This window comes from Hylobates moloch, unplaced genomic scaffold (assembly GCF_009828535.3).
Source record: "Hylobates moloch isolate HMO894 unplaced genomic scaffold, HMol_V3 SCAFFOLD_10, whole genome shotgun sequence".
NCBI lineage: Eukaryota > Metazoa > Chordata > Mammalia > Primates > Hylobatidae > Hylobates > Hylobates moloch.
The window spans coordinates 87,122,891-87,145,511 of NW_026652285.1; the positions used below are offsets into that span (position 1 = coordinate 87,122,891).

Consider the following 22,621-nt stretch of genomic DNA (forward strand, 5'->3'; position numbering starts at 1 on the left):
GAAGGACACGTTTGAGAAATGATTAGCTCACACTAGAGACTGTGGTCTTTGAATGCCGTGGCCTCAGACCCGGTTGCCTGCCCTGTCCCCATTTGGGTTATTACTGACTCCTGTTTGATGTGGCTTCTTCACCAATCCGAAGTTGATTCTTGTATGGCTTGTGGGGAATACCTTCAAGCTTTATTAAGTACATCTACAGTTCTGGAGAGGGGATAGGACTTGGGTTTAGAGACTCACAAGTCAGCAGCCAGTGGAGAGGTAAGCCTCCAACTCGAGGCCTGGTTGCTACAGGGAGCCCATTTGTTTGGATTTATATAGCCAGGAGAGCGTTGCTATGGCTGAACTGCATGCAACAGTTCTTATGATCTGGAACAGCACATTGTATATCTAACATGACAGCATTTATTAAAGCAAGATAAACTCAGCAACAAAGGATGTGGCTGGAACCATAAATTCCTCTGATCCTTGCTGCAGAGCCATCACATTCCATTTGAATGAGGCCTATCAGCCCAAACTTGACTTATTTTATTAAATAAGTCAATTTTCTGAAAATCCCTAAGAGAATGAACTGGGAATTACTCTCCCCCATATACCCTTGTTTAAAAAGAGAAATGTTATGCGTTGAGCAGTTCTGACTCACTATATTTGCTGAGGACTAACAGACCTGCCATCCGGGCAATGGGTTCCCCATCACTAGATGTGTTCAGTCTGAGGCTGGAGGAATATGGGCTTGCTCCCTTTTTGGGGACTGCAATGTAGAGGAGAAGGCGATATTCCTAATAGACATTCTTCCTAGTTTTAAGAGTTCAGGATTGTAGAAGCCTGAGGAAGCATCCGGTTGAACTTCCCCCATATCCCATTCTGCAACCTTCACTCTCTTGCCACAGCACACATTTCCCCAAAGAAGGAGAGATTTTCATTAAGGGACCAGGAGAGAGCAGGAACATTGGAGCCAGAAGACCTGGGTTTAAATCCAAATTCTATTATATTTATGGAGTAGTAGCCACAATCAAGTCATTGGATTTCTATGAACGCCAGTCTATCTCATATAAAGTGATAATGATGGTAGCTAACACGTACTAGCACTTAATATACACCAGGTACCATTCTAAGGACTTCAAATGGATAACATAATTTATTCTTCAAAAAATGTTCTGAAATAAGAAGTATGAGTATCCCTACTTTACAGAAGAGGAAACTGAGGCATAGAGAGGTTAGGGAACTTGGGAATGGTGGAGCCAAGAATTGAACTCAGGCAGTCTGCCTCTGGGGATCTTTGCACATGTGTGGTAACAATCCTTACCTCAAGTATATCATAGAGTTTCTAGGAGTTGCATTAGATATGAGTATAAAAGTTTCTTTTAAACCATAATCTATTAGTCTTAGAAATACTGAACAAGATGCTGAATCTCAAGTTGTAAGCTTTTTTTTTTCTTTTCTTTTCTTTATTTAGAGACAGGGTCTCCCTCTGTTGCCCAGGCTGGAGTGCAGTGGTGTGATCATAGCTCACTGTAACCTCGAACTCCTGGCTCCAGCGATTTTCCTACCTCAGCCTCCTGAGTAGCTGGGACTGCAGGTGTGTACTACCACATTTGGCTAATTAATTTTTTTTTTTTTTTTTTTTCTGTAGAGACAAGGTCTCACTATGTTGCTCAGGCTGGTCTCAAACTCCTGGGGTCAAGCTATCCTCCCACCTTGGCCTCCCAAAGTGTTGGGATTACAGGCCTGGCCTGTAAACTTTTCCCAAGTGTGTTCAACTTTGTTTAAAAAAAGTGCTTTCCTCTCTCCCAGTCTTTAGTCTCCTTTCCACCCCTCCCACTTGACCACTATCCCTACTTACCTTTCCTATCCCAACATTCCCCGCTTTGTTCAAATGATTGGCTTTGGTGAAATTCAGACTCAACAATTAAAAGCAAAATAACAAACTCAAAAGTACTTGTGCTTTTATTAAAAAAAAAAAAAATACAATCAGGTACTGTCCAGAAATGTTTTGGAAAGAAAGATCTCTTGAAATATCCTTAGTTTTCATCATCATCATCATCATCATCATCATTATATTAATAATATTAATCATATCCTTAAAATGGAAACAGTATTGCTTTTCTGGTTTCTGTTGTATGAAATATAAAAAAAGGGATGGCTTCCAATGACACATTTAATCTTTGCTAACAAAAATAATGACAATTAATTATACAGCTTCATGTAAAATACGGCTGGTTCTAAAACAAACTATCCCTGTACATCCTACCCCTCTCCCATTCCCAGAGCCACCCAAGAGAAGTAAAAAACTATTGCGATGTTGTCACTGGAAGATTTTTGCTGAATCAAACAAAACAGAAACATGTTGGAGACTGATGTCTTTGGTGCAAAGAAAGAAATCACAGAGGAGGTGAGGCCCATGCTGTCGCCGTTGGCCCCAGGGATGCATTGTCAGCTTTGACTCTCACCAAATGCCCAGGTGTGGACCGATGGTTGGGCTGGTTGTATTGATGCTTTGGTAAAATCCTTTCCTCGCTCTGGGCCTTATTCCTCTCTCACCCAGTGGTCCCTGGAATTTATGCCCGTTTGCGCCTGCCTTCAAGATTTCTGAAATTGCTTGGTCTCAGCTTCATCTCAGCGAACTGGATTGAGTGTTCGTGGCCCTTCCAGTGGAACCAGTTAACGCCCTATAAAAAAAAAAAAAAAAAAAAAGAGAGAGAGAAGGCCTCCAGGTTGGTTACTGTTAGGCAAGGTGTTCACTGATCATTGCTATTTAGTCATTCAAACTAAATGAGTTCTGTTTCAATTTGACCCTTTGGTATATCACAGCTGCCTCTTGCCTATCTCTCTGTTGGTCTGGGTTGTGAAAACTTTCAAAGGAACTGGCTGAATCTGACCCAGTTTTTCACCTGAGTCAAGAGTCGCCTGAGTTTGCATGGAGCTTTGGTCTTTCCTCTTGAAGCAAAATGGTGGCTAATGAAACCTGCCGTCCTTAGGAATAGGTTCTGAAGGAGTTCAGGTCATTATTAGAAGTTCTAGAATTGAATAGCTATATACATAGTGTGTGTGTGTGTGTGTGTGTGTGTGTCTGTAATTCACGAGATTCCTATGGAGTATTTTAATAGGGGTTTGGTATGGAATAGCAGAAAGAACATCAACAAAACACAGTTTCACAATTTGACATATAGGGTTAAATATCAGTGCTCTTACTTGAGAGATAAATAGTCTTAAGTTCTCAATATTTTCTGAGCCTCGGTTTTACTATTTCTTTTTTCTTTCTTAAGATCTGATAATGTTAGGCTTGAAAGATGAGATGAAGATTAATGAGTTTGTAAAGGAGCTATCACAGAGCTGGGCATGTCGTAGGTGCTTCGTAAATATTACTTCCCTAGTCTCAAGTAGGGGGAAATATCTTTGAAATTTTGGCCAAAGCTTTCTACAAGAAAAAACTGTATTTGTGTCTTGGCTTCCAGGTTCCAAGTTTGGCTCTTCAGCGAAGTCTGCAGATGCTAGTAGAGTCAATCCATGAAACCCCACATGGCCCCTTGCCCCACTGTGGGGAAGTAAATGGATAGTGAGATGGGAGAAAAACAGAGACACTTTATTTGCTTCTAATTGTTTGGCATTCACTGACGTGGGCAGTTTCTGAGTCTTACAGGGATGTGAGGTTTAAGAATGGCTCATTCCTTTCATGGGCAAATCCGCTTGTAATTACTCAGTTACAGTGAGTATGGTAGTCCAACAGCTTGGTGCTCACGCTGCCTGCCTTTGCCTTGGTTCTTTCCTCTGATAGTTCAGGGTTGGAAGCCACACCTTCCTGTACTGTGGTAGGCACTAAAGCCAGAGAGGAAGAGTGACTTTGCAGAGGCTACACAGCAGGAGGAGAAGAGCCGGAGCTGGGGCTCCGCTCCTGTGGCTCCTTTCCATGTCATCTCTTTCTTCTTCCATAATCGAATGGAAGGATGAAAGAGAGGCTTGCTTTCTGACATGTAGCTTGTTGGTTTTTTTTTCTTTTCCCAGAAGAATTTTGTATTATACAAGTATTTTTGAGACAAGGCAATAAAGATGATAAAATAATGCTCAGAATGGAAATATTGATGAAGTAACATAATAAGATGGAAACAACACAGGACTGCTGTCAAGAAATGTCCTGTGACTCTTGCCTTCTCTGTAACACAGGCATGAAAAACCACATCCTAATTCCCGCACAGGGTAAAAGTGATAAGCACTTGAGATACAGAAGGTAACAGTGCTTTGAAAAGTGCCAGAAATTATGTAAGGTAAGGTCTACACTTAAGGTCGCAGGTGTCATTTGCTAGCAGTTAACTAGGGCATAAACACGTGTATCAAAATGACTAATATTGAAAAGCAACAGGTCCCAACACCTGCTGCATGTCAGGAATCACTTGTGGAGTCTATCAACCGCCTCCCCTCCGACTCCACAACAACAAAAATGCAAATATGCAAAAAAAAAAAAAAAATGAGATGCTGTGTCTTGCCTGGGATCATTGAATCAGAATCCCTGGGGTTATCATAAAGTGGAATTTGGCCCTTTGCATTTTTATAAAGTCCTGGGGATTCCAGTGAGCAGACCTCATAAGAATCCTTGTGGTCCAGGGATCAGTGTGGTGTGGCCCCAAGGGAAGACCCATCCCTCCTCCCTGGGATGGTGACTAACTTCTGCGGAGGGACCTGGGCAGGGGTTTGGTTATGATTAAGTGGCTAGTCCCACGCAGCTTTATACTTTTCAGGAATGTGCCAGTGTAGGCAAGGCTCAGAGTAAGGGAGATTACTGAATTTGATCCATTCGCCTATTTCTAAAGGGGATAAAAAAAAAAATCTGTTTCTATGATTGCAGAAGAAGTGCTAGAGGTATGTGTGGTGCAGGGAAAATGCCAGGGGCTGGAAGTGGGGAGAGCTGGCTCTGCTGCCAACTTCACTCTGTGACCTCAGGAAAGTCAGCTTTTTCTGGGCCTTGGTTTCTTCACAAAAGGAGGAGATTTAAAGTCTGTGGACTCCATTTTAAGGTGTTCTTGGGATTCCAAAGGTGCCCCAGGCCAGGGGTTCTGTGTCATCAACCCTGCTTCGCCTAAATGGCCTCCACTTTTATCTGCTTTACTTTTGGGATTCAGACAGAGATTTTGTCTGAGTAAAGCGTTCTGTTTTTGGAATCCATTTGACCGGTGTTTGTCCTTGGGATTGTCAAGGGTTAACCTGTGCTGTTTCTATTGTACCTGGCCTGCAGTGTCCTTGAGATTGCTCACTGTCTTGGGAAAAACAGGTTGTCATATAAGTAAGGTTCCTGCCTCCTAGTCTCTGCTAGGATAGGGAGTTAAATTGTACTTCCATCAGCTCCTCCAGCTTCCCAAGCTTGGCCTGCTCTGGGCCCTCACGGTCCACTCACCTGACTGTGGTTATTGTCCCCATATCTCCCCATCAGGTTGACACGGTGACAGTTCCTGTACCAGAAAGCCCCTTTGTAGGACAGAGCACAGTTGGTGATGGCTGAATCCGTGTCCTTGTCAAAGGTGGAGAAGGATCTGCCATTGTGGTAGGCCATGGAGTCACCTGGGAGAGACAGAAAATATGGACCTGAGAAATCTCAGCTGAATTTTCCCTCCTGGACAGTAAAGGGCAGAACCATAGGTGACAATTGAAAGGTTCTGGGGGTGGGACTGGCCTTAAACATTGAACCCAGAGTCAGCATTGAATGTGGAACTGAATGGGACATGAGTGTCACCCCCAGTACTTATTTCTGACAGAAGCAGCGTAATGTGGTGGGAAGAGGGCTGTGGCTGGCTTTGGAGAGTCCAGCTTCGAGTCCCATCTTTTCACTTTTTGGCTGTCAAGACTCTTGTTGAACCTCAGTTTTCTCATCTATACAATGGAACCAGCAGTTTGATTCTGTATACTGAGTAGTGCCATGGTTACAATGGATATAAAGGTGTATGCTAAACAGGTGGCATGGCATACAAATACTTATTATGATTGTTATTTTTATGACTTTTCTGCATTCCATTTATATAAAGACCTCAGAGAGTAAGGTGAGAAGTATGCATTTGATATTGGTATGCTTTTCTCCCACATACAAATATGTATTAGTCATAATTAAAGCCCTTCAGACTTAGATGTCCTTAAATAGTCTCTGTATCACAGTTACTTTTTAAAGTATTCATCAGATCATGTTCCGTGATTCTTAGACAAGAAGCCCATTAACATGTACTACTATTTGGAAATCTAATTTGTAATTTAATACATTGAATTTTTGAAGCATTTCAGTACCATTGCTTTGTGGGTCTTCTCACTCCCAATCCAGCCAAGTGCTGTGCACAAACATTTCAAGACTGCGAGGCATTCTACCATCATAATTTGGAACAAGTTGTCAAAGGGACCCAGGTACCTTTTTAACTGATGATGCTACCCAGGGCATGAGGACGGCACGTAGATATTAATGAAACAGGATGCTCTCCTGCAGAGGGCCTGGGTGCAGCCAAATCACACAAGAAAATGCAGCCTTACAAACGTTATCTCAGTAAAGGGAAACATGGCTCATTCTTCAATGGAAGTACAAAGAGAGAGGAACAGAGGCCACATTCCTGCTGCTTAACGAATTTGCTTGCCCTGTAACATTCTTCTTCTTGCCTGAAGCCATCTCAACCAAAGAGGTATTTATTTCCAGGTAATAAAATGCCAACATTCTTTGAGGGATTCAAGAACTAAAGCAATGTTTGCCCCTGGGTGTCTCTCTTTATTATCGCTAAATTGCCATCTCAAAAGAGCTTTGTGCCTCCTTAGGCTCAGCCTGGCTTTTGGCAACCTTTTATCTGGAGACTTTACACCTTATGGATGTTTTCTTTCAGGGCTCAGGGAGGCTGGAAACGTGCCAAGCATCTGTCTCTTCTGCTCTCACAAACATAACAGAAAGCCACCCAAAGTCAGCATGGGTTGCATGGGGGTGGTACACACTCTCAGTCCTGACCCTTCTTTGTCCCCAAGAACATTGTCAGATGCAGTTTTCTGCAGCCAGGATTGCATCCACCTCCTACAAGCTGTTTTACCTTGGGCAAATCACTGAGCTCTTCTGAACTTCTTTCCTCCTCTGTATAAAAATAATGTCTTCATAAAATGGTTTTATGAGGAATAAATGAGATGAATGCAGGTGGAATATCTACAAAAGAGGATGGTACCTAGTAGGGCCTTAATACATGTTGTTTCCTTATTTATTTCTCCTCTTACGTGGAGCCAGGAAACCACACAAAACCACTTCAAGTCCAAGAAATCTTCAAAACCAGAATGAAGGTTATGAGCCAGACAAGGAATGCAGGGGCCACTTGAGAGGCAGTGACCTTCTATTCATGAGGATGCAGGCTGAGACTAGATGACCACATGGCAGGGATGTCTTGGAAGAGATTCAAGCAGTTAGGTGATGGAGTGGATGGTTTGCTGCTCAAAGTGTGGTCCACAGACCAGCAACACCAGCTATATCGGCATCACCAGGGAACTTGGAGAACGTGCAGAATCTCAGCCCCATCCCAGACAACCTGTGTCAGCATCTGGACATTCACAAGACCGCTAGTGGGTCCATACACCCAGAATAAATTGAAAAGTTCTGGATTGGATGAATATTAAGGCCTTTGGGGGATTTTTTTTTTAAATCAGTCTACAACTGATATCTAAAACTGGGTAAGAAAGACACACTTTTTTTGAAAGATGGTCATTAGAAATCAATCCTGATTGCCCTGATTCCCAACATACTCAATGTTTCAGGATCCAAATATCTACCCAACACTTTTGAATTGCAGTTTTTCTGGATTGGCACTCAGTAGGTACTCAAATATTTGTTGACTTAATAAATGGCTGGATTAACGAGGAAGGAATGAAAGTTAGAGAAATAAGCTGTAAATGCCAAGAGGGTCTCCATGGCTTTGTAGGCTCTAAGTGCAGCCACTACTGTACCTGCTGTCCCACTGTACCCCTCCACCTTCAGCTTGTAGCGAGTCTTGGCATCTCCCACGCTGAACTTGTCATAGACGGCAAAGGCTGTCTCCCCATGGTCCCGCAGGTCCACCCGGAGCTCGTACTGCCCCTGGGCTGTGATTTTATTCAGGTTGTCCAGCCCTGTGGATGACAGGCAAGGGTTGCTAAGAAGCACAGGTGACTGAGGCCCTCATTTCTATCTCACTCTGTAAAAGCGGCAACTGGGTACACTTAAAACAGGGCCAACTGGGCCCAGTGGCTCATGCCTGTAATCTCAGCACTTTGGGAGGCAGAGGTGGGGTGGGAGGGGGTGGGGGTGGGCGTGGTGGGAATCACTTGAGGTCAGGAGTTCGTTATCAGCCTGGCCAACATGGCGAAACCCTGTCTCTACTAAAAATACAAAAATTAGCTGGGTGTGGTGGTAGGTGCCTGTAGTCCCAGCTACTTGGGAGGCTGAGGCAGGAGAATCGCTTGAACCCGAGAGGCAGAGGTTGCAGAGAGCTGAGATTGTGCCACTGCACTCCAGCCTGGGTGACAGAGCAAGACTCCGTTTCAGAAAGCAAAAAAAAAAAGGGGGCCATATCACACAGGCCTGTTCTCAAAGCTCAGTCTTGTGCTTGCTGGAGTAATACTAGGCTCAGGTAAAATCTGGTTGACATTTTTGCCCCACTTCCAACCTCCCAGTGCATTAGTGAAGATCCAAGGAGATAAGGTGGTGAAAGTACTTTTTAAACTCTAAAGTGTGTTACAGGCCAGGCGCGGTGGCTCATGCCCGTAATCCCCACACTTTGGGAGGCCAAGGTGGGTGGATCACCTGAGGTCAGGAGTTTGAGACCAGCCTGGCCAACATGGTGAAACCCCGTCTCTACAGAATATACAAAAATCAGGAGGGCATGGTGGAGGGTGCCTGTAATCTCAGCTACCTGGGAGGCTGAGGCAGGCGAATTGCTTGAACCCAGGAGGCGGAGGTTGCAGTGAGCTGAGATCACACCACTGCACTCCAGCCTCAGCGACTGAGTGAGACTCTGTCTAAATGAACAAACAAACAAACAAATAAAATTTTGTAAAGTGCCTTACGAATGAAGGGCAATGAATAATATGGATAAATGTTTATTATAATATGATAAACATTTTCTGGCCTAGGCAGTGGTACATAGAACAATGTTCTCTGCAGTTAGGTGGTTGGAAAGTGTGGGTTGCATGGATGAATGGATGGGTGATAGGATCGTAGTGTTGACTTGGGAGATTCCAAATTTCAGCTCAACTGTTCATTGGTTAGACTCCTATGGGCAAACCACTCAGCCTTTTTGAGGCTGTGATTTTATCCATGCGAGGTGGTGAGGAGAACAAAAATCACCTGGTGATCATCAAGTAGGACTCGGAGACAAAAACCCCTTAACTGAGGGATTTAAAGGTAATTAGGCTTCCGTATATCTCAAGCAAGCATTTGGTTCCAGGTTTATTTCCCAAAAATTTATAGGTAACTAGAACTTCTATATGTCTCTGGAATACATGCTTATCAAAACTCATTTTGCAACCCTTGCTGACATTAAGGCACCAAAATGTCACAAATGTAATCATGTATCATGTTCTACATGGCTAATAGGGTCCAAATTACCCTTAAGCTCCTGCCTTAAGGTCCATAAATACCCCTAAGGAAAAATCCACTGCAGGGGCTGTAAGTCCTTTTGCAGCATTCTTTCTTTCTAATAGACGTACCTTTTCCAAACCTATACTGTTTTTAGTAAATTTGTCTTACCAACCCACTAGTCAACCACTTCTGACACCTGACACCTTGCCCACGCAGTGGCAATTGAGTACTTTGTAGGGGTGCTATGGGGGTTAAAGGTTATGTCTCTAAGAAACCCATCTTAGCACCTGGAGCACAACCTGGGGCACAGGAGGGAAGATATCAATGATATCAGTGAGGAGGATTCTATGACTGGTCCAGAGAATGACTTAAGGCTAGGTTAACACGTAAGGGCTGAGTTTTGATTCTTCCTTAATCAGAATTTTACTTTTTGTGAAAGGAAAATAAAATCTTGGGACCCCAATTTAACTCTGCCAAAAGGAAAAAAAATAAACTGAAAGCCGAGTCATGCGAGATACTGCCTCTCCTTTTGTCCCTAAGCAGATGCTACATATAAAAGGCCGGATATCTCCACAGGTAGTTATTCTATCTTCACTTTATCTTATGTAAAGTGCTGATTTACTGAGTGTGAGATGAATACATAATTGACCATTCTCTTTTTTGTCATTCTGCTTTTTTCTTTTTTTTATCTTGCAACATGTGGATTCAGTAATGTGACTATACCCTCCCTCTTTCCCTTCCAGCCCACTTTTCCCCTTTAAATACTAAAGCTCTCAACATTATCTCTGAAAAAGAAAAGAAAAGAAAAGAAAAGAAAGTCATGGACCACAGGTTGTTCCTGTGGCTTTTCCCTCTTTAAATACTAAAGCTCTCAATATTATCTCTGGGAAAAAAAAAAAAAAAAAGGCATGGACCACAGGTTGTTCCTATGGCTTTGTGTTTTTTTTTTCTGGGCATGTCCTTAACGTTGGCTAAGTAAACCTCTAAACTGATTGAGATCTGTCTCAGATACTTTTTGGTTTACATTTTAATGATTCAGAGCATTTAAATAATAGTCTTTTTCATTAAGAATTTGATATTCTGTGTCTGCCACCAGAACTAGTGCTTCTTCCTCATCTCTTTCTCTCCCATAGGTCCCTGTGGGTTAGGAAAAATGACAAGGAGGGCAGAAACGGGCATTTTAGATACAAACATGCAGGGATGCATTACCAAGCCAGAATTCTTCTCTGCGGTCCCCAAATCCAGCAGCATATGCCTTCCAGTTTTGGTAGAAGTTCTCGCGTCCGTTTTTGCGTCTCAGGAACACCTATAAACATATCAATGAATCTGGGTGTACTTAAGCTATTGCAGGAAAGAGGGCATTGTTCTGAGAGGAAGGAGTGTGGCACTGTGGAGAGAGCATCAGGCTCCACTCTGTCCATCCCTAATTTGCTATGTAACTTCAGGTGGTCACCTCCCCCTTCCTAAGCCTTTGTGTCCTCACCTGGAAAACAGGGATTAAAAATACCACCCAGTTTTGGGTGATAATGATGTGTCAATGTAGGTTCATTGACTGTAACAAATGCACCATTCTGGTGCAGGATATTGATAATGGGGAGGTTGTGTGGGTGGATGTGGGGTGTATATGAAAACTTCTGTTCAATTAATTGTGCCATGATCCTAAAAGTGTTCTAAAGAAATAGAGTTTATTAATTCAAAAATATACTACCCAGATCCTATGGTAATGGGGTTGGAATAATTCATCTTAAACTCTTAGCACAGTGCCTGATAATAAATGTTTAGTCCGTGCTAATTAATGTAAGCAATGGGTTCAACGATCAACTGTCATTTATACATCACAGAGTTGTTTGATGAGGATCGGATGAGATAAACTACAAAAAACTTACCTCCCCATTTCAAAAAGTACCCAGCGTGTTTCCCATTCTTTTGTTTAAGAGAGAATTCCTGAGTGCCTCTGTGTGACAGGCACTATCTTGCAAGGCCTCACACATGTGGGTGTCAGAGTGCACCAGGAGGAGATCACCCTCTTCTCCTCCCCTGCTTTGCCCTCTCCCTCCTCCCCTAGGCCTGGGGGCTCTGCAGTCCCTGGTGGTACTCACAATCCATCCACCCCCATCAGAGGTCATGTCACAGAAGACTTCCAGCGCCTGAGCCTTATCACCATTCAGATAAATAGTGTAGAGGCCAGAGGTCGTGTCTCCATTCAGCATTGCTTGGGAACAGTCCTTGGGGAAGGGGTACAGGAGTCCAACTGTGGAATAAGGAGAAATGATGATGCTCTCAGAGCAGGAGGACTGAGCTGGAGCTTAGTTCTCAGCTTAACTCTATGGACTAGAATGCCTGGGGAATTTCCAAGTGCAATAATGTGATGCAAACAATTAAAAACTCGTAGAAATGGGCAATCTTGGAACTAGCCTAGTAGATGGGTCTTAGAGCTGATGATCATAGCAGTTCTTTTTTCTGATCCGAGGACATTCATCTGAGGTTGTATCATGAGCTGTTTTCTTATTTATTTCACAGCCCTAGTATAAGAGCATCTTTAGGATACATTCATAGTTAGCATCTGGCATAAGATCTGGCAAAGAGGAAGCACTTTCTTTGGCAGATGTGTGCAGAATGACTGTCCCGTGAATTTTGAAAGGCAGGGCTCTCCAAAGGCCAGCTCCTCTGGTCCTCAGGAATGGATGCCACTCTTACTTATCAACGGAACAACTTGCAGGTTTGCTATCTGCAGAAGATACTTTGTGACAGGTGCAGGGGGAAGCTCCCTGGGCATGGAATATCTGAGCCCAACTCTGACTGTAACTCACAGGATAGTCTTGAACAGGTCATTTAGTCTCTGAAAGCCTCTGCTTCCCCACTAGAACTTTGGACATAGGGCTTACCATACCAGCTTGGTGGGAAGATCATTTGTGATTTTGAATGTGGACAGGCTTTGTAAACACTGGCATGATGAAGGAGAAAGAAAGAGACTTTGAGCCCATGTTGAACTGACATAAAAGGACCACACAGTTGTATGGGCCACATACTGGGCTAGGAGTTCAAATGCAATACCTCATGAACCCTTGCAAGGTCCTGGTGATGGAGGGATTATTATGAATCTCCCTGTATAGACGAAGAAGTTAAAGATTATAGGATGGAAGTAGCATTCTTAAGGCACACCTAGCAGGTGATAGAAATGGGGATTGAATCCAGATGTGCTCCCTCCTTTCCTTTCACCAGGATGCTCATAATCTCCCACACTTGTTTTCCTCAGGCTTCCAAGTAGTAGCAGTGAATCGATTCTTTTCAGAGGTTTGTTTGAAAATTTTAAAGTAGAAGTCAAAGGGGAAGTCAAGGGTTGATTCAGTCAAAGTTAGATCTCGAGGCTGGATGGCACCCTGGGCCTCCTTACTTGTGGTGAAGATGGTCTGGATCATATTGCTCCTCAGGGGCCCATTGAGTGCCTGGATCTTGGCCGTGTAGTGGGTGGATGGGCTCAGGTCTGCCAGGCTGTAGGAGGTGGTATCTGGACCCACAATGACTTCCTAAGAGCAGAAGAAAGAGTATAACGGCTTTTGGTCACAGAAATTCTCAGGGTGTAGATAAGAAGTCATTCTATTTATAAGTTCATTTACCCATCGATTCATTTATTTACTCAACAAGAATTCATTGAGTACCCACTCTGTACCAGGCTCCATGTGCACTGCTGAGATATCAGAGATGGGGAGAGTGTAGCACAAGCAAAGGTCCTTGGGCCAGAAGGTGCAGAGCAAGTTAATATAAGGAGGGAGAGACTGCATCTGGTAAGGATGAGAGCACTGCTGTTCTGTAGACTCCAGGGCTGAGCCTACCACCTGCCCAAGGCCCTGCCAAACTATATTGGGAGAATGGGATTGTAATGGTTAATTTTATGTGTTAAATTGGCTGAGCCATGGGGCCCAGATATTTGGTCAAATATTATTCTATTTTTCTGTGAAGGGGTTTTTTTTTGGATGAGATTAATATTTAAATCAGTAAACTTTGAATAAAGCAGATTTAAAACATAAAATGAAATAAAATAAGGAGGCAACAAGCGACCTCAACCATACTTAGCTTCAGGTGTTAGAACAGTGGAAAATGTTACTAGATTATGAAGGGCCTTTAAATGACAAGCTTTGAAACTTAAAGTTTATCATTCAAGGGAGTGAGGATCCCTGTAAGGTATAAATGTAAGGTATACCCTGTAAGGTATAAAAACTTCCCAAGTGCAGTCAGTTTGGGGATCTCTTGAGTTAGGAGATGATTATAATAGCCCTGTAGGCATGGTATGATTAAAACTTAAGCTGACCTCACATGTCTCTGTTCTAGAACAGAGATATCCATGACAGATGTTGACCAACTCTAACTATACTTGTAGTCTGTGGCTGGTCTCTGTGCTGCCGTACAGAGGAGGTCATTGGTTTCAGTTTGCAGGAGATCCTCTTTCCACACCCTCTTGCTAGCTTCCAATTCTTTTCAGCAAATGACCTATACTCCTGGGTCTGGAATTCAACCTATACTCCTAGTAATCCAAACACAACGCTCTTCTCTACAACCTGCAAACAGCCAGCTGAGTTTGGGCAGTCATGCGTCAGTGCAGAAGCCCCTGGAAGGTTCTCCGGCATCCTGGGAACTGGGAAGGTACCTTATCCTGTTTTCTTCAAGGGGAGAATTGAGTTTCAGAGAAGCTAAAAGACTTGCTCTCATTCCATAAATTGTTGGAGGCAGAGGATGATGTTGCATGCCGGTTTCCCAACACCCTGTCCAGGACTCTTTTCTCCTATACCAGATTGATTTTTTTTCTAAGACTTATAAAGCTGGTCAATGGACATGCAGAAAAGTAAACTGGGATGAGTGCTTATTTAATATCCAGAGGCCTTTGTGCGGCCCCCAGTTCTAGTCCCTGGGGGAAAGATCAACTGTCAGGGATAAAGCTGGGCTCATTGAATTACTTAGGAATACAATTACCTGTCAGCTCTCTAGGCTTCTGTGCAAAGCCATTTTCTAGGCAATTAGGGTACTCTAGATCAAAATGAGACTCATGATTCAGGTAAACACAGAATCCTAGAATGCCTGACCAGGAGAAGACCTTAAAGATGGGTAAGTCCAAGGCATTCATTTCACAGATGGGAACACTGACACCCAGAGAAGATAAAGGATTTGCTTTAGCACACACAGTGAGATAGTTCATTGTTATATCAACTCCAGGAAGGGGCATGATAGTAATTAGCAGTGTGTCCAGTTCTGCTTAAATATGACAGATTGGATATAGCCACTCATCACTACTGGCTTCTGAAACCCACTAAAAGGAGAGCAAGAGAATGTAAGGTATAAATCCAAGAAGATGAGGGGAATGGGAGAGGAGACAGCAACAGGTGTGCCATGTCAACAGAAACTTGGTAGACAGAAAGTGAGTGGTAAAGAGACCATGGAGGGGAATGAATGAAGAAGGCTGAGGTTAACTAAGGAGCATGGGCAGAGCTAGTCAGAGGCTGCTTGGTGCAAGTCACAGAGTCCAGCAAGTTCAGTAAGGGAATGTGTACAAAAGCAGAGATGTCTTTAAGGGCCAGTGTGGAGTGTGGTTGAACAAAGGTTTGGTTTGTTTAGAAGCTTTTTTGTAAGAAACAGACTCTAAGATCTCCTCATTCCCTCCAACAGTCTAAATGACTGCCCTTTCCCATTCAGATGGTAGGCTGAGGTTTACTCTCTGGAGAGGTTGAGCCAGAGAGGAAGCTCCGGATTCAAATCCACCAGGCTCAGCCTTCAAGGAGGCCAAGGTGCCACACTGGAAACAAGATGAAAGTTTGTACATAGTGAGAGGCCAGGTTTTATGGCACTGTTATTTGGGGGTCCCCCAAGAAAACTGTGGGGTACTTGTCCAATCATTCTGCAGGGAGCCACAAAGTTGACAAGCCCTGCCTGTGCAGTTGGAACTCCCAATTAGCTCTTTCATTCCTAGTTCAAATACAAAAAGACAGACCATGATCAACAGACATTGAGTGGATGTCTCCAGCGTGAAAGACGGAGACCCAAACCAAACCAAATTGAACAACAGCAGCAAAACAAAGAAACTTGGAACAAACACTGTGTAGGATATAGAATAAAATACCAGCAATATATTCTTAAGAGATAAAGAGATGATGATATATGAAGCACAAACAAAATGCCAAAAAAGATCAATGTGTGGAGAATAAGCAAAAGATCTTGGAAATATAAAGTAAGATAAACAAAATGAAAAATTCAATAACAAGTTTGGAAGGTAAAGTTTAGGAAATCTCCTTTGCTTGTCTGAAGATCTAAAGTTATTTCAAATTAAAAGGTGAAAGAAAATTCTTGGGTAGAGAATATAAAGAATATAAACACTGGATAAAAACAGTATTAACAGTTGATATCATAAGAACACAGTGAAACATATTACAATACATAATATAAAGATACCATCTGTGAGATAATACATATGGCAAACATGCAGAGAAACCTTTTGGCCTTTGTTCAACAAAATAGTAAAGGATCAAGATTCCAGCTCCTAAAATGTCCTCAAGTCTTGTAAGCAGTGGTTCTTGATCTTGGCTGCCTATCAGAACTGGAGTCTGGTTAAAATGAAAGAGGCTGGAGAGTATGATTCAGAAGGTCTGGCATGCCATCCAGTCTCTACTAATTTTTTTTTTTTTTCAGCTCCCCAGATGCACTGGGATAGAAAAACAGCATCAGGTAATTCTTCCATACTTTGAAGATCATGCAAATGCTTCAACTAGCATTGAGGAGTTGTTATATACTTAAAATACCTTGACTGTGCCATCCACCGATTCATAGACCAGCAGGTAACCGGTGACTGATGCCCGGGGGGGTCGCCAGGTAAGGAGGGCAGTTTCCGACTGAACCTCAGTAGCAGTCAAGTCTCTTGGAGAATCGAGGTCTGGAGAAGATAGGACAATTAATATCGCATAAGGTCAGCAAATGTAGGGCAGAAATTCGGGCTGGGTATCAAGAAGACTGGGTTCAAGTCCTTTCCCTACCACTGAACTACGTGACCTTCGGCAAGAACCTCCTCTGTATAAATAAGGTGGTTGAGCCAGATGATATCCAAAGACAAATTCTCTATGGGTTATCTCGTCCTAAGGGCTGGATGTTTCTAACTGGCCTTGGTTGGATTTAGAGAGAAGTATACAGCTGTGAATATCATTATCAAGCCCTTTGTTTCTAAATAAGAGGACGGATGAATGCTAATATCAATACTTACCCTGACAGAGAGGATGGTTCCTCTGTTTCCCTGCTTGCTATAGTTTGTAAAAAGCTCTCAATGTATAGAAACCTAACAAACATCTAGGAGAAACTGCCTAAAAAATCTGCCTCTTCAAAAATATTTTCCTGCCTGGAACATGGATCATTAAATACTAGGTTTAGGGCCAGTGGGAACTGTTTTTCCACTTACAAAGCCCTCCTCTTAAAATCTTTTCCTTCCCCGTGGGGAGACCAAGGTCATTTCAGTTCAAAAGGAAATAGTGTGTTTCTTCAGGCCTTGACTGAGTGGGCACTGGTGAATTTAAGTGATGCTGATGTAATCACATTGCAAGGCCCTGACTTAAGAAAGAAGAACTGGCTAGCGGTTCCCGTTTAAGATGCAGGCTGTGGGTGGGCATCCCAGAAGGGAGAGCTTCCAGCTCTCAGTGTCTTTGTACCTGTTGTGAACTTGGCAGTGATGGTTGAGCTCTTCTGGGGCCCTTTCTCTGCAAAGATTCTCAGTGTGTATTCCGTGGCAGGCTCGAGGTCGGTCAGAGCATACTCCACTGTGTTCCCGGACACCGTGCGTGTAATTTCTGGCACTAAACATGAAATACACATACCGAGGCAGTCACCTCTCACTGTCTGAGCCATGAGTGGGCTTGGCAAACCACATACACACCTCCTTCGAACATCGAAACTTTCAGTGACCCTGCAGAAAAGCAGGTCTGATTTCTGAAATGACTCATGCTCTCTTTCTCTCTCTTGAGCACTCACCTCATACGTAAAGGATTTCTCATATGGAGACTTAATTTTTCCAGGCCCCAAATCAGAAGGAAGGGGAACTGGGGGTCAGGAGATTTTTTTCCCACATGGTACTGGCTGGAATCGCTTTGCCACTGAGACCGAGGTAGAGGACGGTTGGAGGGGACATCCCCAAGCCTTCTGCTGCCCATGCTTAATTTGTCCCGATGCATGCTCTCCTCTCTTTGTCACCTTTTCACATGCCCTTTTATAATTTACTAAGTGTCATCAAGTCATTAGGCTGAGGGGTCACAACAATTGGACAGCGGTAGCTGCACCACAGCCTGGCCACTATCTCTCAGGCCTGCTGAGTCATGTCCAATGGTGGAAAGCAATACTGATCACAGTGCCTGGGGGCGTGTGTTTATTTCCTATTCACAGGTGACCAACCATCCTGGTTTGCCAGGGACTGCGGGGTTTCCTAGGTGTGGAACTTCTGGTGCTAAAACTGAGACAGTACCAGGCAAGCGGGGACAAGTTGGTCAACTTACCTCATCATTTGTGAGCACCACCCCCTCTTCTGAACCAAGCTCCTTGTTTGCCCTGAATCCACAATCTCCATGTTTCCCATGAATTATACCTGATTCATTTTAGGTGCAACACCATCTTTCCTGACTCAGAAGAGTTTGCTCTCAGGGACTATTTAAGAATTAAAGAGTAAAAAGAATAAACCCAACATCCCTCCTCCCCATCAGTTCCCCACCCCTACCTGTGCTCTGTCCTCAGAAAGACCTCTCTTAGTTGGTTACCAGAACTGAATTGAAATTTTCAGAGGCCTCAGGCACAGATGCTGGTGCCTGCTCATATTGTCACTGAGAGCAAAACAATACCAAACCATAAAATATGAAACTTACCTATACCTGGAAATTCAAATTACACAATTATTTCTAGAGTAGCTCATTACAAAATGGAGGGGTTCACTGAAAAGGACTCTCTCTTTCTCCAGTCTCTTACTTATATTTGATTTTACTTTCTGGCGGCTGTAGTTTGCTGGTGCTCTAAGCAAGTGTTTAATCTGCCAGCTGGGTAAATTAGCACTGGTGGTTGCCAAACAAGAAAACATTTCTGGTTTTTTTTTTTTTTTTTTTTGAGACAGAGCCTCCCTCTGTCGCCCAGGCTGGAGTGCAGTGGTGCGATCTCGGCTCACTGCAGCCTCCGCCTCCCAGGTTCAAGCAGCTCTCCTGCCTCAGCCTGCTGAGTAGCTGGACTACAGGCATGCACCACTATGCCCACCTAATTTTTAAATATACATATACATATATATATATATATATTTTTTTTTTTTTTGAGACAGAGTCTTGCTCTGTCGCCCAGGCTGGAGTGCAGGGGCGCAATCTCAGCTCACTGCAAGCTCCGCCTCCCAGGTTCACGCCATTCTCCTGCCTCAGCCTCTCCGAGTAGCTGGGACTACAGGCACCCACCACCACGCCCAGCTAATTTTTTGTATTTTTAGTAGAGATGGGGTTTCACCGTGGTCTCGATCTCCTGACCTTGTGATCCGCCCGCCTCGGCCTCCCAAAGTGCTGGGATTACAAGCGTGAGCCACCGTGCCCAGCCTAATTTTTATATTTTTAGAAGAGACGAGGTTTCACCATGTTGGCCAGGCTGGTCTCAAACTCCTGGTCTCAAGTGATCCACCTGCCTTGGCCTCCCAAAGTGCTGGATTACAGATGTAAGCCACTGTACCTGGCCTAAAATTTCAGACTTTTAAATTAAATCTGCTAAAACTAGCTTCTTTTGTGGTCTCTGAAAAGTTGAGACTGCTCAGTATGGCCTGAAGCAGTCTGGTTAAGATTTTAGGTTCTGGTTTTCTTCTTTGTAAAAGATGACAGCTGCTTGCTAAACAGGGTGTCTCCCACTGGTAGGCAAAGAGACTAACAGGAGAGGAGGAATGGGCCAGGAAAACATGTAGAGGCTGGAGATGTATTTTATTTTTATTTTAAATGGCCTACCAGACTCCCTTGAGGTTTCAGCTGGGAGCCACAAGAACGTTACATACCTTTTCAACCTACCCATGCATTTTTATCATCCTGTACCAAATGTGGCAGGGAGAAGAGCGAATGGGAAGAGTTTACAGCAGGAAAGATACTCCTTAGAGTGAGGAGAGACTTGGACAAAACCTTACCTTTCTCCCCTGTGTAGGAGATGACATAACTGTCCACAGTGGCAATGGCTGGCTGCCATCTGGCCAACGCTTCCGAGTCAGTGATGTTGGCTGTCACCAGGCCAGATGGGCCATCCAGAGCTGCAAAGAAAGATGGTGGACAGGAGGGAAGTCACTGGGTGGGACATCAGACCCCAGCTGCTCTGCTGTCCGCACTGCTTATGGAGTCCTGATGTTAAGACAGTGTCAGCTGCATGGAATGGTTCAGAGACCTGAGCCTGGAGCCAGGCTGACCTGGCTTTGAGTAATGACTCCCTCCCTTGCTGGCTCAGTTACTTTGGGCCTCTATATCCTCATGTGTAAAATAGGGATAGTAATTCTGGCTGGCTTCATCCTCAGTGTTATTTTGATTTTTCCATTATATTATGGGTGGAAAGGAGCTGTGTAAACTGAACAAGGCTGAACACATGACAAGAATTATTATTGTTTATATCACTTTCCCCAGAGAAAGAACTTACACAGAGGGGACTTGCATAGTTAAGACTGCCCGAGCCTTTTCTTTTCTTTGCTTTTTTCTTTTCTTTTTTTTGAGAAAGACTGCTACTCTGTCACCCAGGCTGGAGTGCAGTGGCGCAATCTCGGCTCACTGCAACCTCTGCCTCCGGGGTTCAAGCAATTATCCTGCCTCAGCCTCCCAAGTAGCTGGGATTACAAGTGTGCACCACCAAGCCCAGCTAACTTTTGTATTTTCAGTAGAGATGGGGTTTCACCATGTTGGCTAGGCTGGTTTTGATCACCTGACCTCAGGTATTCCACCTGCCTTGGCCTCCCAAAGTGCTGGGATTACAGGCGTGAGTCACCACGCCTGGCCCCGAGCGTTTTCTGAACTTTGAGTGGTACTTCTCGTTAGATGGCTTGCAGAGAACATAAAGCCAGGCTCTGGAGGCTGGTGGTCCCGGGTTCTACCATGGCTTCTCTGCCTGGTGCCTCTGTGCCCTGGGAAAATTCATTTCCCTTCTCCAAACTTCACTTTCTTTAGTTGCCAAAGGGTGACTTTAGTTAATAAAGACTAGCTAAGCAATGTGTGGTGTGTAAAATGTACTAGGGAAAGCTCTCAATACTTGCAGTTGTTATTAAGATCTCTATTAAAGGTATTTGAAGTCTTAAGTATGGTTTTCAAATGACTTGTTCTGAGAAAGGATGGGTATTCAAAGGATATTTATCCCCGGCCTCTTTTAACTGACCTCTTCTACTACCAAACATCACTTTCTCAGAAGCCAACGTGAATCTGACTATTTCCTCTTGCTTTTGCACTTGCTACTGAAATACACCCATGCCAGCAGCCCTGGCGTGGGTGGAGGGAAGCTATCCTCAGCTCATTTCACAGAGAGGCACCTGAGCCTCGAGGGATGAAATGACTGGTCTGAGAGCCAGGATGTGGCAGGGCAATTGGGGAGCCCAAATTGTCCACTCTGAGTTCCTTCCTGCTTCACTGTGCATGGACAGAATCTCCTTTAACTGGTGATGACAATGGGGCATTGGGAGGAACTACGTCCAGCTTTTGCCATCTGTTGCCGTGGAGAATCCATTGATGAAAGATTTCTTTGGGGAAATAAGGGCCTGTGAGGCAGGGTGGACGGGACTCTGGGTTCAGATGGGATGTTTTAATTGTGTGTTGTCAACTCTTTTAGGCTATGAGGATATTTTTAAAATTTCCTATGAGGCCCATTCTTTGTATCCCTTAATGAGTTGGACTGGATAATTGCTCATATATCAAAGGATAAATTGTTTAGAGACATGGCTGTCTGAAGAGAAATTTTCCACTTCATTCTCCTTCAATGCAATTCATTATTTTCCCCTCTTTACAGTGTACTGTACAAATCAGGTTACACTAGGAAAGGAACTCTTTATTTTAGAAGGATAGAGAGTTTGGAGTCAGACTGATCTATGTTCAAATTTGGTTCCAGCATTTACTAATTATGTGGGCTTGGCCAAGGTATTTCATTTCCCCAAGTTGCAGTTGTCTCCTCTGTAAAATGGGGATGATAATAGCTGTGGGGATTAAATGTGAAGGGTTTAGTAACAGTGCCTGGAATGCAGGAGCCACCAAATAGAGAAGAGCTGCTTTGTAATTGTCACCATCACATGCTCATGTGAAGCACCTGCTTTGAGGGACCCTCACAAGGGTTCCAGGCAATAGGTGGGGAGGTGAAGGTGGTGGTGGGCTAACGTGAACAATTGTATTTACAGATGCTTTGCAAATACAGCTTCATGTGATCCTTACCATACCCTGTGAGGGAAGCAGAATTGTGTCTGTTTTACAGAGAAGGAAAGTGGACCCTAGTAAAATGGAATGATAGCTCATGTAGTTGGTAGAATTTGGATTTTAATTCAGGTAAGTATGACTTCCAAACTTGGACTTTTTCTTTCACAATAGTCCAGGAAATGGAGGCCCAACAAGGTTAAGGTCACCCAGCTCACCAGAGGCTGGGATGGGCCAGAAGAGAGGCCTCTGGCACTCTAAATCCAGTTCACTTTCCACTAGGATCTCATAAATAAAACCCCCCTTTTTTTTCCAGCTGCTGAGTCATGAGCTACAAGGCTGAATGAGAAATGACATAGGATGTACAAGTGACCCCTGAAAAATAGTAACACACACACACACACACACACACACACACACACACACACACAACCCCACCAACTCACCTGTGGTGAATGACCCTGAGACAGGTTCACTTTCCTCAAAGCCCTTCATGGCGATGATGTTGACAAGGTACTCCACCCCAGGTATGAGTTTCACCAGCCTGGTCTGAGTCTTGGTTCCATCCACAGTTACCATGGAAGGTATACCTGGAACACAGTAAAAGCAAGATGAGGAATAATGAACCTCATTGACACTTATTCACTGTTGCCCCTGAAAAGAGTGTATCTGATTTAGAAAT

At 43.8% G+C, this 22,621-nt stretch overlaps 1 protein-coding gene across 1 annotated transcript in view; it reads right to left on the bottom strand.

Annotated features, from left to right (window-relative positions):
- Positions 1–1,628: 1,628 nt before the first annotated feature.
- TNC (tenascin C) overlaps positions 1,629–22,621 on the bottom strand; it is a 91,330-nt gene continuing 70,337 nt past the window's right edge. Inside the window, exons 19-28 of the mRNA XM_058445736.1 lie at positions 22,386–22,529; positions 19,698–19,817; positions 17,227–17,370; positions 16,333–16,463; positions 12,942–13,074; positions 11,647–11,798; positions 10,757–10,853; positions 7,936–8,097; positions 5,384–5,547; positions 1,629–2,666 (exon numbers count right to left, since the gene is read on the bottom strand). Coding sequence (XP_058301719.1) covers positions 2,556–2,666; positions 5,384–5,547; positions 7,936–8,097; positions 10,757–10,853; positions 11,647–11,798; positions 12,942–13,074; positions 16,333–16,463; positions 17,227–17,370; positions 19,698–19,817; positions 22,386–22,529 — 1,358 coding nt within the window. The 3' untranslated portion in view covers positions 1,629–2,555. The remainder of the gene's footprint in view (positions 2,667–5,383; positions 5,548–7,935; positions 8,098–10,756; positions 10,854–11,646; positions 11,799–12,941; positions 13,075–16,332; positions 16,464–17,226; positions 17,371–19,697; positions 19,818–22,385; positions 22,530–22,621) is intronic.